Source organism: Neomonachus schauinslandi, chromosome 2 (genome assembly GCF_002201575.2).
Source record: "Neomonachus schauinslandi chromosome 2, ASM220157v2, whole genome shotgun sequence".
Classification (NCBI taxonomy): domain Eukaryota; kingdom Metazoa; phylum Chordata; class Mammalia; order Carnivora; family Phocidae; genus Neomonachus; species Neomonachus schauinslandi.
In genome coordinates, this window is record NC_058404.1 from 123426518 (window position 1) to 123441482 (window position 14965).

Consider the following 14965-nt stretch of genomic DNA (forward strand, 5'->3'; position numbering starts at 1 on the left):
TTTCTTTCTTTCTTTCTTTCTTTCTTTCTTTCTTTCTTTCTTTCTTTCTTTCTTTCTTTCTTTCTTTCTTTCTGCTTTATTGAGGTATAATTTACAGAATAAAATAATTCATTTAAGTGTACAGTTTAATGAGTTTTGGTAAATGGATGTAGTCAGGTAACCACCACTAAAATTAAATTTTGGCAATTTCCATCATTTTAGAAATGCTCTCTCATTCCACTCTGCAGTTAGTCTCCACCCATTCCAGGCTACTGTTTCTGTCACTATGATATTGCATTTTCTGGAACTTCATATAAATAGAATCATATGTTTTTCAGGATTTTTTTCTATCTTCTTTCACTTGGTATCATGTTTTTGAGGTTGATTCATATTATTGCATTTATATTTCCTTTTTATTGCTGAGTAGTATTCTACTGTTTGAGTATAGCATTTTTTTTTTTTTAATTCACCAGCTTATGGACATTTAGTTTTTTTTTTTCATTTTTCTTGGGAAAATACCTAGGAGTAGAATTTCTGGGTCATATAATAAGTATGTTTAACTTTATAAGAATTTGACAAATTCTTTCTCTAAATGTCATACCATTTTACATTCCTGCCAGCAATATATGAGAGTTCTTTCTAAAAAAAATTACTTAAAGTTACTCAATTTAAAAAAATTGAAAACATGTTTATTCTTACCTATGGCATTCCTCATGACTTCAGGTCCTGGGTTTTATAATATCCTAAACAATACTATAATCGACAACTTTAGCAATACCTGCTTGATGAAACAAAAGAAAAGTGCATTTGGTTCTTCTGTTCCTCGGACTATCTTCCTGGTTCAGAAAGAAGGTTTTATTGCTCCTGGTCCTGCTGATTATCAGGTAATTTGTGAATACTAAAATAATATTCTTTATATCTAATACCAAGGCATAGGGCTTAAAAATTACAGGTAGCATATATGCCTCATTATTTTAAGCCATACTATTATTATTATTTTTTAAGATTTTACTTATTTATTTGAGAGACAGAGAGAGAGATAGACCAAGAGAGAGCATGGGAAGGAGCACAGGCAGAGGGACAAGCAGACTCTGTCCTGAGTGCAGAGCCCAACATGAGGCTCAGTCTCATGACCCTGAGGTCAGGACCTGAGCTAAAACTAAGAGTCAGATGCTTAACCAACTGAGCCACCCAGGCATTCCAAGCCATACTACTATTATAGAAATAATTTTATGTGGTAATTTATGGCATAAGAATAAACATTAATTTGGTTCTCAACTATGTTTGTAATTTCTTTTCGAAAGATGGATCTTATTTATTTCTTTGAGGATCTCATATTATTTCTTTAAATACATATCTTCATTTTGAAATTGCTCCACTAAAAAAATAAAATAAAATTGCTCCACTATTTTCTGAGAGTAATTTAGGTCTCCTTTAAATGCTTTTTGTGGTTTTATAATTTTTGTGTAGAGGTCTTTTACATCTTTATTAGATTTATTCCTTGGTATTTAGTATTTCATGTTTTTTAGTTCTAATGGTACCTTTTAAATATTTTCATTGTTTAGCTTTCTGCTATTGGAATAAAGAAATATAATAGTCTTTATTAAAGATTTGCTTTACCAATGATCCATACTTCTTGCTAAATTAAATGATTAATTCTACTAATTTATTATTAGTTTTAAAAAAATTTCCTCAAGCACAATTATGCCACCTGTGAATGACAGTTTATATTTTTTCTCCAGGTGTTTCATCTTTTATATATTTTTTTGCTTTACTAGACTTCTGTGTCTCAGAACAAATCTCAATAATATTCATAGGAATTAAAAAATATCCAGTATTCAAGAAGATAAAATTCACAGTGTGACATCCAATAAAAAAAAAATTAGTAGGTATGCAAAGAAGCAGGAAAATATAACCTAGAATCAGGAAAATAAAAACAATCAATAGAAAAAACCCAGAAATTACAGAGATGATAGAATTAGTAGATAAAGACATTAAGCAGTTATTATAACTATATTCCACATGTTTAAGAAGGTAGGGGAAAGATCGAACATATTGAGTAGAGAAATGGCACAAATAAAAAGACACAAATTGAAGTTCTAGAGATAGCAAATATAATATTTAAAAAAAAGTACACTGTCATTAACAACAGATTAGAAAGTTCAGAAGAAAAGATTAGCGAACCCTAAGACACTGGTAGAAACTATCTGAAATGAAACAGTGAGAAAAAGGACAAAAATGGTGAATAAAGTATCAATGAACTCTAAGTCAGTTTGAAGTGGCCTAATATGTGTGTTGTTAGCATCCTTGAAGGAAGAGAAAAAGTACAGGGGCATAAAAAATATTTTAAGAAATAATGAAAATTTCCAAACTTTGGTAAGAACTAAATACCCATTTATCCATGAAGCTCAACAAGACTGCAACACAAAAGATATTAAAGAAACTATGCCAAGGCATATTATAACCAAATTGACTAGAATGGTTAAAAAAAAATTCTTAAAAGCAGCCAGAGAAAAAGGATACATAGCATTGAGGAACAAAGTTAAAAATGACAATATATTTCTTGTTGGAAATGATGTAAGTCAGAAGACAGCAGTGCAACATTTTTAAGTATTAAAAGAAAACAGTTGTCAACCTGTAATTCTATGGTAGGCTAAAATATCTTTCAAAATGGAGAATAAAATGAAGACCTTTTTATATATATAAAAGCTGAAATATTCATCCCTTAAAGACCTGCATTAAGAGAAATGTTGAAGGAAGTCTTCCAGGCAGAGGAAAATGTTACCAGATGGAATCTGGATCTATTTAAAGTAATACAGAGTATCAAAGATGATAACTATGTGGGTAGATATTAAAAGCTTTTGTTGGATTTCTCATTTTATTGAAAGCAGAATGTCATACATGTTTTTGATTTACTGATAATTTACTTTCACAAAAGGTAGAGAAAGCTATGGGAGGAACTCATGTCTTAGCTTAATTTTGACTAAATAAAGGAGAACTAATGAAATAGAAGGGAAGAATCGTTTGCAAATAGTGATAATGTTATTTTACAGTTTAGAATTGTCAAAGAAGAGATTCTGGACATGGTTAGATATGTATAAGGAACTTAGATAATTCCTATTTCAAAATGATCAGCAGATAACAAGAAATGTTCTTAAGATCAGAGACTCTAACAGTGAAACTAACCTAAAAGTGTTGACAAGAAAATAACTCATGAGTAAAATTTTGAAAATGCAGTTTTGCTACACATTAAACTTTTTAGAAGACATTTTTAAAAGGACATTGTAATATATGTGTATGCATTTATTATTCTTTCTCCTATGGAATTTGAGAAAGTTTAAAAGAATGTACATATGGAAAAGTAAAAGTAGCTAACAATAACAATAAAAAATATAGATGGAACAGATAGATATTTTATAGGTAGAATATAAATAGACGTTAAACATTGGGGAAGCTTGAACATAGTTGTCAAATCATAAAAGAACATGTACAAAACAGTGGAAACATGGTATCTGTCCTATAGTAGACACTAAGGAAATTATAACTGAATAAATGAGTATGAGAGAGAAGCATAGAACTGTACTCCAGGAAGCTTAAAGAGAAGGAAAATTTATTGTAAAAAATACTACAGAAAATTAAAATTAGTTTGTGTAAGTTTGGTTTGACAAAAAAAAAAAGTAGCTAAAAAGAACTCTGTAGGGGTGGGGTAGATGAAATGGGGATAATAGAGCCACTGAAATGCTGAATTGGATTTGTCTTTCCTATCAGAGAAAATTATTTTCAACCCAGAAAGTGGAACACACATGGTTTATAGGAAGTTGAATCCTAAGATGTTTATGGTGGTAATGTAAGAATACCCTAGTGCAATGAAGTTAAATTTGCAAGTCATTTTTTCGCAGGGTGCTAATCTTCTCTGTGTTGTTCCAGTTTTAGTATATGTGCTGCCAAAGTTATCACTCTAGTGCTTTAAATTAGTTAAAAACTTCAGATATAGCTGAAGTAGATCTCATTGTAATGAAAGAACAGCTGTAAATCATTATCTGTAATCTCTGGGAGTTGCTTAAGGTTTGTAGGCATAAAAGAAAAATGGAGTAAATAAAGGCTTTCCTTATTTAAACAAAAATTAAAATTTCACTGTGAGATTTTTATGAAACTCTTACAAAATATTTTATTTATATATATTCTAATGTGGTAAAAACTATACCATTAAATTTACCGTCTTAATCATGTTTAAGTGCTGATATAAGTATATTCGAAATGCATCACTCTCGCCACTATTGTTCAACAGTACTAGAAGTCCTAGCAACAGCAATCAGACAACAAAAGGAAAGAAAATATATTCAAATTGGCAAAGAAGTCAAACTCTCTCTTTTCGCAGATGACATGATACTTTATGTGGAAAATGCAAAAGACTCCACCCCCAAATTACTAGAACTCATACAGCAATTCAATAATGTGGCAGGATACAAAATAAATGCACAGAAATCAGTTGCTTTCTTATACACTATCAATGTAACTGTAGAAAGAGAAATTAGAAAATAGATTCCATTTACAATAGCACCAAAACCCATAAGATACCTCAGAATAAACCTAAGCAAAGAGGTAAAGGATCTATACTCTAGGAACTACGGAACACTCATGAAAGAAATTGAAGAAGACACAAAAAGATGGAAAAACATTCCATGCTCATGCATTGGAAAAATAAACATTGTTAAAATGTCTGTGCTGCCCAGAGCAATCTATACTTTCAACACCATCCCAATGAAAATTCCAATTCCATTTTTCAAAGTGCTGGAACAAACAATCCTAAAATTTGTATGGAATCAGAAAAGATCCCAAATCGCCAAGGAAATGTTGAAAAAGAAAAACAAAGCTGGGGGCATCACATTGCCTGATTACAAGCTATATTACAAAGCAGTGATCACCAAGACAGCATGATATTGGAACAAAAACAGACACATAGACCAATGGAACAGAATAGAGAGCCCAGATATGGACCCTCAACTCTATGGTCAAATAATCTTCGACAAAGCAGGAAAAAATATACAATGAAAAAAAGACAGTCTCTTCAGTAAATGGTGCTGGGAAAATTAGACAGCTATATACAGAAGAATGAAACTTGACCATTCTCTAACACCATACACGAAGATAAACTCAAAATGGATGATAGACCTCAATGTGAGACAGGAATCCATCAAAATCCTAGAAGAGAACATAGGCAGTAACCTCTTTGACATCGGCCACAGCAACTTCTTTCAAGATACATCTCCAAAAGCTAGTGAAACAAAAGCAAAAATGAACTTTTGGGACTTCATCAAGATAAGAAGCTTCTGCACAGCAAAGGAAGCAGTCAACAAAACAAAGAGGCAACCCACAGAATGGGAGAAGATATTTGCAAATGACACTACAGATAAAGGGCTGGTATCCAAGATCTATAAAGAACTTCTCAAACTCAACACCCAAAAAACAAATAATCAAGTCAAAAAATGGGCAGAAGACATGAAAAGACACTTTTCTGAAGAAGACATACAAATGGCTAACAGAGACATGGAAAAATGTTCATCATCATTAGCCATCAGGGAAATCCAAATCAAAACCACATTGAGATAACACCTTATACCCGTTGGAATGGCAAAAATTGACAAGGGAAGGAACATTAAATGTTGGAGAGGTTGTGGAGAAATGGGAACCCTCTTACACTGTTGGTGGGAATGCAAATTGGTACAGCCACTTTGGAAAACAGTGTGAAGGTGCCTCAAAAAATTAAATATAGAACTACCCTATGACCCAGCAATTGCACTACTGGGTATTGACCCCAAAGACACAGACGTAGTGAAAAGAAGGGCCATATGCACCCCAATGTTCATAGCAGCAATGTCCACAATAGCCAAATTGTGGAAAGAGCTGAGATGCTCTTCAGTAGACAAATGGATAAAGAAGGTGTGATCCATATATACAATGGAATATTACTCAGCCATCAGAAAGGATGAATCCCCAACTTTTGCATCAACATGGATAGGACTGGAGGAGATTATGCTAAGTTAAATAAGTCAAACAGAGAAAGTCATTTATCAGGGTGCCTGGGTGGCTTAGTTGTTAAGCGTCTGCCTTCAGCTCAGGTCATGATCCCAGGGTCCTGGGATTGAGCCCCGCATCAGGCTCCCTGCTCAGCAGGAAGCCTGCTTCTCCCTCTCCCACTACCCCTGCTTGTGTTCCTGCTTTCGCTATCTCTCTCTCTCTGTCAAATAAATACATAAAATTAAAAAAAAAAGTCAATTATCATATGGTTTCACTTATTTGTGGAACATAAGGAATAGCATGGAGGACATTAGGAGAAGGAAGGGAAAAATGAAGGGGGGAAGATCAGAGGGGGAGACATGAACCATGAAAGACTATGGACTCTGAAAAACAAACTAAGGGTTTTAGAGGGGAGGGGGGTGGTGGCATGTGTTAGCATGGTGATGGGTATTAAAGAGGGCACGTACTGCATGGAGCCCTGGGTGTTATACGCAAACAATGAATCATGGAACACTACATCAAAAACTAATGATGTATTGTATGGTGAGTAATGTAACGTAATAGAAAAAAATAAAAAAAAACAAAAATAAAAAAATAAATTTAAATTTAAATTAATCTAATAAATTTTAAAATCTAATAAAATTTAAATAAAATTAAAAGAAATGCATCATGGACGTTAGTAGTTTTTAGAATATTTTTGTTGTATTTTGCTTAAAATGTACTAGAAGTTAATTATTCTAAGTAACCTGACATTTAAATTTAGAAGAATTATTAGAATTATAACTTGCAAGAATTCTTTATAAAACCCTCATTATAATCTTTATTCTCCTTTGCAGATAATGAGACAGTATAGCATAGTGATTATTAGCATGATCTCTGATGTCAGAGTACTTGAGCATATTTTCTTGCTCTGTCACTGACCTTGTGTAAGTTATTTAACCTCTTTATGCCTTAGTAAGATAGAGAGCATTATAGTACATACTACGAAGCATTATTGTGAATACTAAATGAATCAATACATGTAAAATACTTTAGCTTCTGGCACATAGCAAAAACTTAATAACTTTTGTTACTATTATTATTATTATTTTTTAAGATTTTATTTATTTGACAGAGAGAGACACAGTGAGAGGGAACACAAACAGGGGGAGTGGGAGAGGGAGAAGCAGGTTCCCGCAGAGCAGGGAGCCCGACGTGGGGCTCGATCCCAGGACCCTGGGATCATGACCTGAGCCGAAGGCAGACACTTAATGACTGAGCCACCCAGGCGCCCCTTTTATTACTATTATTAATAATTAAAAATTACTCATAGGATTAACACAGACTCTTTTTGTTTATGTAAAATTTGACAAACTACAATCAAGAGTGAAAGATATACACTAAACATGTCTAAGTTTTAAAAATGCAGTCTGATAAACTGTGTTGAACTGCAGTATTAATCCATTTATATTTAATGTGATTACTGATACATTTGTGTGTATAGAAGCCATATTGTTGCATATATTCTATTGGCTTGCTTGTTTTAGCATTTTTTCTTACCTCACCTTTTTTTTGACTTAGTAAAATATTTTATATTATTCTGTTTCATCTATTTTTATAACATTTTTAGTTATGTATTATTTTATAGTCTTTTAGTGCTGGCTACCAAAATTATAATATGTATCCTTTACCTTTGCAGTTTAATAAAAAGGATTACTTTTACCACTTCTCAATATGCTAACTTAAAACATTTTAGCTCCATTTTCTACCTCCTATTTTGTTAATTTTTGTCATACAGCGTAAGTTTATGTATATTTTGAGCCCTTTGAATATTACTGTTTTATACAATCAATATTTATTCATATTTACCAAAACATTTATCTTCTCTTTTGTGTTTTGTTTCTCTCTGCATTTCTGGTTTCTGTATCAAATCATTTTTCTTCTGCCTGAAAAACTCCTTTTAATGCTTCTTTTGTTTAAGGTCTGTTGATGATGAAGTATTGTAATTTTGTCTGAAAATGTCTTTGTCATTTTTATTTTGGGGGGATTGGATTTGTAGGGTGGGAGTTATTCTATTGTTTTAGGCCTTCTGTCATTTCCATTGAGAAGTACATTGTTAAGTTTATTGTTTCTCCTTTGAAAGCAACTTTTTTTTTGTATGTTTCTTCAATGTGTCAAAACTGTGGTTCTCTTTATATTTATTTGCCTGAGGTTTGTAGAGCCTCTGGGTTGATGTCTTTCATCAGTTTTAAGTAACTTTTACTATTATTGTGTATTTGAGACCTTTCTTGTTTCTTGAGAAAGGCTTGTATTGCTATATACTTCCCTCTTAGGACCACCTTTGCTGCATCCCAAAGATTTTGAACAGTTGTGTTTTCAATTTCATTTGTTTCCACGAATTTTTTAAATTCTTTAATTTCCTGGTTGACCCATTCATTCTTTAGTAGGGTGCTGTTTAGCCTCCATGTATTTGAGTTCTTTCCGACTTTCCTCTTGTGATTCATTTCTAGTTTTGAAACATTGTGGCCTGAAAATATGCCGGGAATGATCCCTATCTTTTGGTACCAGTTGAGACCTGATTTGTGACCAAATATGTGATCTATTTGGAGAATGTTCCATGTGCACTTGAGGAGAATGTGTATTCTGTTACTTTAGGATGGAATGTTCTGAATAAATCTGTGATGTCCATCTGGTCCAATGTGTCATTCAAAGCCCTTGTTTCCTTTTTGATCTGCTTAGATGATCTGTCCATTGTAGTGAGTGGGGAGTTAAAGTCCTCTGCTATTATTTTATTATTATCACTGTGTTTCTTTGATTTTGTTATTAATTGGCTTATATAATTGGCTGCTCCCATGTAAGGGGCATAGATAATTACAATTGTTAGATGTTCTTGTTCGGTAGACCCTTTAATTTTGATATAGTGTCCTTCCTCATCTCTTATTACAGTCTTTGGTTTAAAATCTAATTTGTCTGATATAAGGATTGCCACCCCAGCTTTCTTTTGATGTCCATTATGGTGATAAATGGTTTTCCACTCCCTTACTTTAAATCTGGAAGTGTCTTTGGGTATAAAATGAATCTCCTGCAGGCAGCATATCTATGGGGCTTGCTTTTTCATCCAATCTGATACCCTATGTCTTTTGATTGGGGCATTTAGTACATTTACAGAGTAACTACTGAAATATATGAATTTAATGCCATTGTATTTCCTGTAAAGTCCCTGTTACTTTTGTTGTCTCTGTTCCTTTCTGGTCTATGTTACTCTTGGGCTCTCTCTTTCCTTAAAGGATCCTTCTCAATATTTCTTTTAGAGCTGGTTTGGTGATCCAAATTCTTTTAGTTTCTGTTTGTCCTGGAAGCTTTTTCTCTCCTATTTTAATGACATCCTAGCATGATAAAGTATTCTTGGCTGCATATTTTTCTCATTTAGCATCCTGAATATATCGTGCTCATCCTCTCTGGTCTGTCAGGTCTCTGTGTATAGGTCTCCTGACAGTCTAATGTTTCTACCCTTATAGGTTAGGTACCTCTTGTCTCAAGCTGCTTTCAGGGTTTTCTGTTTGTCTCTGAGATTTGCAAGTTTCACTATTATATGCTGAGGTGTTGACCTATTTTTATTGATTTTGAGGGCAGTTTTTTGTTCCTCTTGGACTTGAATGCCTGTTTCCCTCTCCAGATTAGGAGTTCTCTGCTCTCATTTGCTCCAATATACCTTCTGCCCCTCTCTGTCTCCTTCTTCTTCTGGGATCCCAATTATTCTAATATTGTTTTGTCTTATGGTGTCACTTATCTCTCAAATTCTCCCCTTGTGATCCAGTAGTTGTTTATCTCTCTTTTTCTCAGCTTCTTTATTCTCCATCATTTGGTCTTCTATATCACTAATTCTCTCTTCTGTCTCATTTATCCTAGCAGTTAGAGCCTCCATTTTTGATTGCACCTCATTAATAGCCTTTTTGATTTTGACTTGGTTAAATTTTATTTTCTTCAGAAAGGGATTCTCTAGTATCTTCTATGCTTTTTTCAAGCCCAGCTTGTATCTTTATAATCGTTATTCTGAACTTTAGTTCCAACATCTTACTTATTTCCATACTGATTATGTCCTTGGCAGTCAGTACTGCCTTTTGTTCTCTTTTTTGAGGTGAGTTTTTCCATTTTGTCATTATGTCCAGAGAAGAATAGATGAATGAGAGAACAAAATACTAAAATGGCAACCACAACCCTAGAGAAATACACACTAAACAAATCAGAAGAGACCAAAACAGAAAAAAAAAAATTAAAAGAAAGAAAAAGAGAGAATATAATCAGAGAGGTGAACAGAACAGTGCAGTACACTGGATCCTGTGTGTTTTTTGATCTGTTTGTTAGAAAACTAGATCCCAAAGTTGTAAAGAAAGAAAAACTTATATATGTACAAGAATAAATTTAAATACTATGAAAAGATAGAATGTAAGTATAAAAATGAAAATTAAAAGACAAAAAAAAGGAGGAATATAAACAGACAGGTGGACAGAACAGAGCAATACACTATATCCTGAGTGTATTTTGGTTGGTTTGTTAAAAAAAACTACATCTCAAATTTGTAAGGAAAGAAAAACTTGTATTTATGCAAAAGTAAAATGAAATACATTGAAACATTAGATTGTAACTGTAAAGGTGAAAATTTAAAAAGACTAACAAAATAAAACAGAAGAAGAGAAAAAGAGAGAATATGATGAGAGAGGTGAAGTGAACAGAGACATACACTAGATTCTGGGTGTATTTTGGTCTGTTAGAAGAAATTGTGTCCCAAAATCATAAAGAAAGAAAAACTTATATATATAAAAAAATAAGATTAAATATAATGAAAGGATAGAATGTAACAGTAAAAATGAAAATTAGATTAATAAAAAAAGTGGATAAAATAAGAAAATGGTTGAAAAAGGAAAGAGGGAAAAAATTAGAAGTGAAGACTATAGAATTATAGCAAATAAACCATGAATTCTATATGCTATATTTCTGTGGTGCTAGAGTTTTGCAATTCTCAATGATTGGTAAACTTGTTCTTTGCTGGATGTTCATGCTAATATGCTGGGGAGGGGCCTGTTGCATTGATTCACAAGTCTCTTTTCTCTGGTCGGAATTGCACCACTCTTGCTAGGGGCCAGGCTAAGTAATTGGCTCTAGATTGCTCTATGTGGCTTTTGTTCCCTGAAGGCTTTCTGTGCTGCTTTAGAGGATGAGAATGAAAATGGCACCCTCCCAGTCTCCAGCCCCAGAGCCAAAAGCTCTGGGTCCCACCTCAGTGCACCCTCCAGGGAAAGCAGTTATTACATCACTCCTGTCTCCCTGGTCTCCATCTGCTCTCTGTGCTCATCCAGCCTGTGACTGAATGTTTGTATCTCAGGCACGAGACCCTGCTTTGAGTCTCCAAGCTCTGTAGACTCCTGTGGCATGCATCTGAGCTGCTCTTCCTGGGGGAGGAAGGGGCATCTTGCTGGTTCTATGGCTTGTTGGGCCCCTGCTCGGAGAGCAGTTGCCCAACTGTGCCACAGTTCTTATTGCAACCCCAAGTCAGAGCCCACTCCTGGGCTTGCTGATTACAGCTGGCTTCCCTCCTCTGATGCCTGGGAACTCTGCCACACTCAGGCCTCCCTGGTTTTCCAGTGACGCCAAGCATCCTGAGACCACAATATCCCACCTAGGATTCCACCTCTCTTTGCCACTTGACCGTCTGTTAGGCAGGGATGTCCCTCATTGGAGCAGACTTCTAAAAGTTCTGATTTTATGCTCCACTGCTATATCACTTTCTGGTAGGTGGCTCCCATAGGCTCCCTCCCCCTGAAGTTTATCTTCCCATGTATAGACTTGGATTCACTACTCCACACCTCCCACCTTGCAGAAAGTGGTCGCTTTTCTATTTGTAGAGTCACAGTTGTTTTTTCCTAGATCTCTGGTTGAGTTCACAGGTGTTTGGAATGATTTGATGGCTATCTAGCTGAATTCCCCGGGGCCAGGCAGAACTAAGTTCTCCTACTCCTCTGCCATCTTGGACTCTCTGTTTGCTTTTGTTTAGATATTTTCTTCAGACATATCTTTCAATTAACTAATATTTTTTTTAAAAACTGTGTTTCAATTGCTATTACACTGACCTAAGTTTTTAATTTCAGATTATTCTATTTTTCAGTTGTAGAATGAATTCTATTTAAGTCTTTCCAAAGATTTCACTTCTTAGGAGAAATTCTCCATGTTTTTAACTCTCTTTTTTCATTTTTTTCTTCTGTTTTCTTAAACACATTAATTATACTTATTTTAAAGTTCTCTGTACTAACTGCAATATCTGGATCACCTATTAGCCTGTTGTTATTTTCTGTTATTTTTTTTCTTGAGTTTTGATCATGCATGTCTATCTTTCAGCATGCCCCCTAATTTTTAATAAAATGCCAGATATTGCATGCAATATAGAGACTTTAAATGGTGTTACCTTCTAATAGAGAGATTTTATACTTTCCTTTGCAAGGTGGATAGAAGTCAGAGATCACCTTAATCCAATCATGAATTACAGTGATTATATTTTTTCTAGGGGTTAATTTACCTCTGGCTTGTTCATTTTCTTAAGTGTAGTCCTCTAGGGATTTCAGCTCCAAGCCTGATGTGTTCAAGACCCCTTTCTGTCAGCTTCTGAACTTCAATCTTTAATGCATCTGTGTTTTGGTTTAGATTTTTAGCATCACCCCATCTCTCATCCTCTGGCAAAGAGATTCATGGGGAAACAGATCATGTGTTTTGAGGCTCCTCAAACCTGCAATTTTGCCATTCTTAATAGCAAAGCTTAATAAGACCACAATAAGCTTTTTCTCAGTTCTTTAACAGCAACTTCTGCCAGGTCTAAACCCCGATTCTTTCTCTGTTGCCTGTATGAGCAAATGCCACTAGGGAAAAAGCACCTACAGAGTGATAGCTTACCTTTCAGAAGTTCTACCCTCTTTAGAATCTTAGCCCCTCTTGTCTATGCTGACAACTCAACGTTAGAAGCATCCACAACTGTATGAGGCCTTTAAAAATAAGATTTTCTTATATTTTATCTGGATTTCAATTATTTTTGGTAAAAATGTGATCTTCTGCAAACTTATCCCCTCTAAAGCCAAAGTCATCCAATGCCTGGTACATTTTCTTTTTTTTTTTAAAGATTTTATTTATTTATTTATTTGAGAGAGAGAAAGAGCACAATAGGGGGGAGCAGGAGAGGGAGAAGCAGACTCCCTGCTGAGCAGGGAGCCCGATGCGGGACTCGATCCCGGGACTCCAGGATCATGACCTGAGCTGAAGGCAGTCGCTTAACCAACTGAGCCACCCAGGCGCCCTGCCTGGTACATTTTCTAACTTCTACCCATAAACAGTAAAAATTGCAAAATGTGGGTGCTTACATAGCTCAGTTGGTTTAGTGTCTGCCTTCGGCTCAAGTCATGATCTCAGGGTCCTGGGATTGTGCCCTGCATCCAGCTCCCTGCTTGGTGGAGAGTTTCTTTCTCCCTCTGCCCCTCCCCACTACTTGAGTGTGTGCTCTCTCTCTCAAATAAATAAATAAAATCTTTTTAAAAGTTGCAAAGTGCTTTTGAATTTCTCTTTTCTATAATTTCTAGTACCACGTACATGATAATAAAATTTATTATAAAAGTAAATTATTTTTTCAGCATCAGTAAATATAAAACCACACAAAATAATAATGCTGGCTCAGATGTTCTATATTTGAAGACTTTCATAAGATGTGACTGATTTTTCTGTTTTTGAAAGTGATAAAATCTGTTTTCTTTTGAGTGACTAGGTAGGAATAATATTAGGAGAAGAGTCGAGAAGCACCAACTTCAGCATTTAGGTTAGAGAGGCATATAGTTTTAAAGATATAGTATGTGAGGGATGGATTTTTTAGTAGATTAATTTTCCTCATAAAGTGAACAAAGAAAGAGATATCTAATTATTTTACTAGGTATTGCATTCTGAATTATTAAATATGAATGTCCAATTCTGAAATAAAAACAGTGAAGTATATAAAAATGGAAAAATAAATTCTTATCCCTTCTGTATACACAGAGAATGTTACTATTGGTTATAGAGTTTGAAATATTAAATGAATGCAAATGAGTAAATTGTATGATGAATCAGAGTATAATATCACAAGGATTACTTAATTACTAATTAAAATTTTACATTACCATCTTCATGTAGCCTATTAATTTGCATCCTCAATACATATAAGGAATTACAATATTCAGGAGAGTGTGGATCATTCTGCTTAGAAAATTTATTAATCAAGGATTTCCACATAATCAATTTAAATAGTTACTGTTAATATATATTTATTTTATGTATTAGTAATTAAATACTAACAAGTAATACTATATGGCTAAATATCTCATATGTTATGAAACAACAAAAATTGATGTCTGAATTTGACATCACAGTATAGGTAATAACTCACTCTTAATGTGTTTAAATAATGTATGTAGTTCCTACTTTTCTAGAGCTCCATATAACTAACTCTTTTCTCATTTTTATATCTCATTGACTTAAAGTCTTTTACTCCTATATCCCATTTAAAATTTTTAATGAATATGTCTATCTCTAATGATAAAGCAACATTGATGTACTTTCTTGCAAATTTATTACTTATTGTGCCACTTGAATTGATAAATAGAAAGGATATACTCTTTTAATCGCTTCTTTCAATATGCTTTTTGGAACTCACAGGTTGGTGGAATTTCTGATGAACTACCTAACTTGACTAACCGCTATGCTGCTTTCTTGTCAAGAACACAAAGATCTACTAAACTGTCAGATATGGTAAGAAGACTCCTCTATAGCCAAACTTATTTGTAATCTAGAAATCATGGAGGAGACTGTATAACATGAACAGTATATTAGGATCTGAGAGACGTACCTGGTAGGCTGTTGTAACATCTTTGGTGAGCATGATACTTCCATATTTTTTAAAGTTCAGCCAAAATTCTTGAAG

General features: G+C 34.1%; 1 protein-coding gene and 1 non-coding gene across 2 annotated transcripts in view; one reads left to right on the plus strand and one right to left on the minus strand.

Annotated features, from left to right (window-relative positions):
- STPG2 (sperm tail PG-rich repeat containing 2) overlaps positions 1 to 14965 on the plus strand; it is a 307549-nt gene that overhangs the window by 142716 nt on the left and 149868 nt on the right. The window contains exons 7-8 of the mRNA XM_021680406.1: positions 703 to 863; positions 14683 to 14793. Of these exons, the coding sequence (XP_021536081.1) occupies positions 703 to 863; positions 14683 to 14793 (272 nt within the window). The remainder of the gene's footprint in view (positions 1 to 702; positions 864 to 14682; positions 14794 to 14965) is intronic.
- Positions 3832 to 3936, minus strand: LOC123324207. Its single transcript, XR_006539691.1, has one exon. It is a non-coding gene; the product is annotated as a U6 spliceosomal RNA (small nuclear RNA).